The 6,790-nt window shown below is 33.8% G+C and overlaps 1 protein-coding gene across 1 annotated transcript; it reads right to left on the reverse strand.

Moving 5' to 3' along the window:
* Positions 1-4,603: 4,603 nt before the first annotated feature.
* On the reverse strand, positions 4,604-4,957 carry LOC115891410. Its single transcript, XM_030911853.1, has one exon. It carries the CDS (start codon positions 4,955-4,957, stop codon positions 4,604-4,606), a length of 354 nt encoding a protein of 117 aa, XP_030767713.1.
* Between the last annotated feature and the right edge of the window lie 1,833 nt (positions 4,958-6,790).

Below are 6,790 nucleotides of genomic sequence, written 5' to 3' on the forward strand. Positions count from 1 at the left end.
ATGGTGATGGTGAATGAAGTAGTACCAAAATCAGCATTGAGGTTACATGGAAATATTAGTATTAAAAGGAGCTATATTTTGTAAAGTAGCGATTATCGTGACGAGGCTTAATTTGGTTATTTGAATTAGTAAATTAGATTCAGCTTCTGTTAGAATAGTACTTCCTGTAACTAAATTGATATATTAAATTAGATTTAAAAAAAATTAAATATAGAATTTGATGCCTTTGTCACTAGTAATGGGTAAATACAAGACGAAGACTTTCTCCCTTGGTCTCGGTCTTGGTTCAAGACTCTTGCAAATCTTCTTTACTTTAAGTAAGTAAGTAGTTAATTTTAAGTGCCTCAGTTAAGTGGTTCTAGTAACCCCTATATCTTTTTTATTTTTTTAGATAAAATTACGAGATTTGGTATGTTAGTAGTTAAGGCATAAATAGGATTGATTGACGTATTCAATTGTTTTTGGTCACTTCCTGTTTCACCGAAAATTGAAAAAAATATTTTCTAATTTATTCGATAGAAAATGACACTCCGAATAGAATGGCATATAATATGTCAAGTGAATAACATATGATATAGTCATTTTCGCAAATGGTTTATTTGTTGTAAAATAAAAAATGTTGTAAAAATTGTAACATACCAAACCAGACAGTTTGACTCGAAATACCAAGTGTGTGGTAACAAATTATTTGGAAAAAAATGCTTTTTCCAAATATACTAATGAGCCACCCCTGTTCCTTTTGAAAAAATTGAAATATTATTAAAAATTAGGCATCTTTTAACCGGCCAGGAAAAGACACCAAAACATTAGACGATAAAATATTTTTTTCTAAAGCCCCTTGATTAAAAATTGGGGTTTTTAACACAGCTATTTCCGAGGGATATCTCACGTATCTTCTTTGCAGTTATTGGCAATTACTATTGGCAGTAAAATGATATTTTGGCTGTACATGTACATTTTTTGCCGAAGTGAGACACCCTTCGGCCATGGCATTCTAGATAGAAATTTAAATGATTTGTTTTTAAGCAAAAATGTCAAAAGTTGACATATGATATGTAATTCTATTCAGATAAAAACATGTATTAACATATATATAAATAACAACGACCAGAAAAAGAGTACTTATATTTTTGTGAAAGTACTTAAAACTACCCATAAAGTACATGCATATTTTAAACGGTTCGTGCGACCAAAATACGGACATAGTTGTTTAACCTGCAATTTGAAAGCACTAATAAAATTTTGTTAATTGGTAGAAAGGATAATTTTGTTAAAATGTCCACATATGCTAATACAAATGTGTCCCACATAAAAACCAAAACAAAACAAGACGGGTTTCTTTTTTTTAAGTGAATGTCACTTTCAAACTATTTTTCAAATATATATGTACCAAAGAAAAAATACTAAATTACTATGTCAGTTTACCAACCTACTCCAGTACTTTAATACACAATATAATATATTAAAACAGCATAATGTGATCGTTTAGACATGCTACATATAACCTAGGAAACTGTTACAATGTATATCAATAAATGTATTTGAAGATTTGTTTCTACAATGTTGGTATGTATAGACTTATATACATATATTCAGGAGTAACTATCATGACTTTAATATCTATAACTGAGGCTGAGTAACTTGTGAAACTGAGCAGAAGAAATCTTAAGACAATAATTGTAGGAATATGTACTGAATATTAAAACATCAATTAACAAAGAGAAGGACGAAACCTACTCTGGGTGCCAGTAATAAAAAGCACATGATCTAGCTAAGAAGGAGCTAACACTCCATGAACTGAACTAGAAGAACCGTTCTGCTTCCCAAGTTGAAACCAATTTAAAGCGGAACCAAGAACCTGGAAAACTCTATCCGTAACCCGGAATGGGAATTCTCCAAGCGTCTAAAATATTCGAAGAAATTTATCAGAACTTATGTTTTTCTAAATCACTTTAAACACATTGGGCAATTTAGTTTTCTAACTAAGCCATCACTATCCTGGAGCTGGTGGGCTTCGATGTAGATGTACTGATTGAGCCTCTCTTCATGTCTTAAGGCATATTTCCTGATATATGACGCGTGACGTTGTCTACATCATCCACTTCTTTCTCAGGACTTATGACCGAGAAAAATGTAATATTTTCTCTGATTTAAGTAAGAACAATCTTTGGATTGCCACGGAATTTTTAATAGGAAATTGTCTCCTTAATGAACACCTCAGTAAATTGAAGCTAAACAACGGTATATGCAGATTCTGTGGAAAATGGGGGAACACCAGAAAACCTCGTTACTGAGTGCTGGGACTGTATGATAAGTTTTAACTCAAGAAAGTGGGACACAATAGATCAATAAAGTCGCGGTGATTATCTTCCCCCCTCCTATTCATTCAAGGGGACACACATAAGAGTCTACAAGAGGACAAATCGTGAATTTCGTATTGAAAGAGCACTTAGAGTAGATTAAACAGCATGAAGAATTGATATAATAAATCTAGGTGCAGTTGAGTTAAATACTTTGATTTAAAACAGCAAAATGGAACACTACTTCACCAAAGTACGTACACCAAAACTCTTTACTTTAAACTATGGATACGCATTGGGCTCACCATGTTTTTAAGATCAAGTATCCACAAACTCAGCTCCAACATCTGCTGATGATGCTAACATGGTTAGCAAAACAGGCATACCGGATGCATCTCAAAAGTGGCTCACCCCTATAACTTTTTTATTTTTTCAGTTAGAAAAACGAAATTTGGTATGTTAGAGTAGAGGGAGATGGCCGATTCTACGCCAGCCGGAAGGAGCCGGAAGTGACGTCATGTGACGTCATGTGACGTCATCAGCTAAGAACGTGTAAAATAGGCTAATAAACAAGAATAAACAGGTTCGAACAGCTTTGAAGCGCTTTAAAACAGAAATAAACGGGTATGAACAAAAAATGAACAGGTCTGTTGTTTTAAGCTAAAAAGCGGTTCATAGTTGTTCAAAAACGGTTCACAGAGGTTCAAACCTGTTTATTCTTGTTTATTAGCCTATTTTACACGTTCTTAGCTGATGACGTCACATGACGTCACTTCCGGCTCCTTCCGGCTGGGGTAGAATCAGCCATCTCCCTCTACTTGTTAGTATATGACATAAATTAGAATTGAATCGCGTATTCATTTGATTTCGGTCACTGCCCGTTTCACCGGAAATAACTACAACTTTTGATTTTAAATGGCACCCTCGGTATTTTTTTTACTTTATTCGATAGAAAATGACACTCTAAATAGAATCACATATCATATGTCAACTTTTGACATTTTCACATATGGTTTATTTCAAATTATAACTTGCGGTTCTTAACGAAAATTTGACTCGAAATATCAAGTGTGTGATATCAAATTATTTTAAGTAAAAAAATGCTTTTTCCCTCGCTTTTTCCAAATATGCTAATGAGCCACCCTCGATTTGAAAAAATTGAGATATGATTAAAAAATACAATTTTGGAATCTTTTAACCGGCCAGGAGAAGACACTAAAAACATTAGATGATGAAATCTATTTTTCCAAGGCTCCTTGATTAAGAATTAATGTTTTTAACATGGCCATGGCACTCTAGATTGAAATTTAAGATAACGGTATTTTATTAAGCGAGAATGTCTAAAGCTGACATATCATATGTCATTCTATTCAGAATGTCATTTTCGATCGAATAAAGTAAAAAAATACCGAGGGTGCCATTTACAAATCAAAAGTTGTATTCATTTAGGGTGAAACAGGAAGTGACCAGAAACAATTGAAAACGTCAATTAATCCTAATTTATGTTATATACTAGCATACCAAATCTCGTTTTTTATCTGAAAAAATAAAAAAGTTATAGGGTGAGCCACTTTTGAGACGCACCCGGTACATAATTTAAAGTAAAGTGTTTTGGTTTATTGTGGTGAATTTTTTGTTAAATGTAGATACTAAATGTGCATCCAATCTGACAACATATGTTACTTTCTTAAGGAAGTGGGTTTTAGATGTCACATTTAGAAGATAGTTGCGTGATCTGTCAAAAAGCTCCATTTGTACCATTAATATCTTTATAATAATTATTACATTGCTTAAGATTCATAGAGAGATGAAAGATTTCAAAAAAGATTAATTTATGTATTATAGTCACGTATTTTTACTCTACATCCACGTGTAAAAAAATAAGGCACTTTCACCGTCGTTAACAATCTATTCTTAACTATCACACAACTTCAAGCATCATCGAACGTAATTAATCGATTAAATAATATCTTGATTGCACCCACTACAATACCAGAATAAATATAAATAATAAACATTATTCGATGTCGATGAATAAATACAGTCAGTTAATAATTTCTACCACATTTTAGGTTTAAATAAAAGAAATGTATATTCTTCAATAATAAGAATTGTGCATTTATGTAGGGTTGCCAACATTCAAAATAAAAAACATAGGATAAAAGGGTAAAAAAGAGGCAAAGGCAAAAAAGGGTGAAACATTTTTTGAAATCTCGCCCAAATGTCTAGAATTTACCAAAAAGTTATGTAAACGATATAGGTACAATTGATGATCTTTCTATATATATAACGGATTTCTACAGCTATTGCCGTTTCTCCGTCCCCAATTTCCATCCTTTCCTATCAAAAACCTCGTCTTCATATAAGTTTCTCGCGTTCATCACCTGATTGATGTCATCCCGCCAACTCCTTCTGGGCCGTCCTCTCTTTCTTCTTACCAAAGGCGTCCATTCTAATATCTTTCTGGGCCAACGATCATTCTCTTCACATGTCCATGTTAGTTGTCTTTTTTCTATGTCTTCGTGTATGTGTCTATCCATTTGCATCTGCATTCGGATGTCGTCGTTCCTTATTCTTTCTAGTTTTGATCGTCCGCAGCTTCTTCTTAAAGGATCCATTTCAGTTGCCATAAGTTTATTTTTATTGGCTTGTAACATCCCATATTTCCGAACCGTAGAGGGTTACACTTTGGACTAGGCTAGTATAAATGCGCTTTTTGTGGATCTTTTAATTTGTTTATTCGAGAGAAGGGAGTTCAATGTTCTGTTTACTGTTCTACCCTTATTTACTCTTTCTTGTATTTCATTTTCGCTGTTTCCTTTTTTATTAAATATTATTCCAAGGTATTTACTCGATTTCACTTCTTTTATCGTGCCAGTGTCTAAGATTAGGTCATTTATCTCTTCATTGCCTACTATAAGGTATTCACATTTCGAGAGATTCATCTGAAGAAATTTTCTGATCATATAACTGAGATCTTCTTCGTCTTCAGAAATAACTATCTGATCATCTGCGAAGAACAATGTAAATAATGTGTCATCCCCCACTCTTAGCCCCATATTTTTGCATTTTCTCACCCAATTCGCCAGAGCTCTGTTCAAGTAGATTTTGAACAGTGTAGGAGATAAGCAGCATCCTTCTCTTAATCCTTTTGTTGCGTTAAAAGAGTTGGTAACCTCATTTCCTATCTTAACCTTCTCCAGGGTGATTTTGAGAGTAAAAGCATTGTCCACAGTCGATCGCCCAGCTCGACAACCGGCGGGGGGCCCGGGCCCCATTTCCATATCTAGGACATGCTATCACGAATCAAGCAGAATCGGGCAATCCCGAACTAAGTTCTTATCTATCACATGTCTTCTTATCTACTTAACTAGCACACGCTATCGCGAAAATAACTTATTGCTTTACATTTGTTCTTGTGCAATTTTGTAGCTGTGTTTTCCTTTTTATTTTGCAAAATAAAAATAACTTGACAAAAAAAGAAATGTGCTGTATTGTCACTGGATTTCTGTACCATTGAATAGAAATAGAACTAAGCTAGTTGTAGCATCAAAAAGAGCATGACAAATTATACTGGTCAAACTAGTTAACTCAAAATCACAAAAAATCTAGTTACCTAATGGTTGTATTAAGGGGACGATAAGGCAGCTGAGTTACGAGAGGTGCCCGAAACTGCCACTTTTTTGGCAATTATTTCAATAGAAAATGAAGTTGCTCGAACAATAGACATTGGTAATATTGTGTCAACTTTCGCCCATGCTAAAGCAAGGATTTTTTTTTAACATGTTCATGTTCCTATTTACATTGTTTATTTTAATTTAGTTAGTTTTGTTGTTGTTTTTTGTATTGTTATTATTGATTTTTTTATTTATTTGATATTTTATATGTTTTGGGTTACATATTCTGTGTTGCAGTAATAAATAATACTATATAAAAATTAGTTTGATAATGTTATTTCTAACCTAAAATATGAGTGCATATTATTCAGATTAGTATATAAGTATTGAAATATGTAGGTGTAATAGGGGGCCCGGTAAATTTTTGCACACAGGCCCGTGAGTCTGTTGTTACGCCACTGATGACATACACTGCAGAAACTCGACCTGATATAGCGAAAACTGAACAACTACTAGAGATAACCGAAATGAGAGTACTAATAAGAATATAGCTGGAAAGACGCTTATGGACAGGGAGAAATGAAAGCATATAAGAAATGCATGCAAGGTGGAAAATGTAAATGAGTGGGTACTCAGCAGAAAGAAAGAATGGAACGAGCATATCAGCAGAATGGACAACAGAAGGATATTAGTGAGAGTTGCACGCGACAAATCATCGCTAGGTTGCAGAAGCTTTGGACGTCCACGAAAATAATGGAGTATTGTTTTTATAACAATGGAACTTGTCAGTCTGACAGGTAGAGACGACGAAACCAAAGAGGCGATTCGCATAGTATGAAGAAGGAAGAAGAAGAAGGACTTTCAAACAAAGTC

This window comes from Sitophilus oryzae, unplaced genomic scaffold (genome assembly GCF_002938485.1).
Source record: "Sitophilus oryzae breed Bouriz unplaced genomic scaffold, Soryzae_2.0 scaffold_1181_pilon_pilon, whole genome shotgun sequence".
NCBI classification, from domain to species: domain Eukaryota; kingdom Metazoa; phylum Arthropoda; class Insecta; order Coleoptera; family Curculionidae; genus Sitophilus; species Sitophilus oryzae.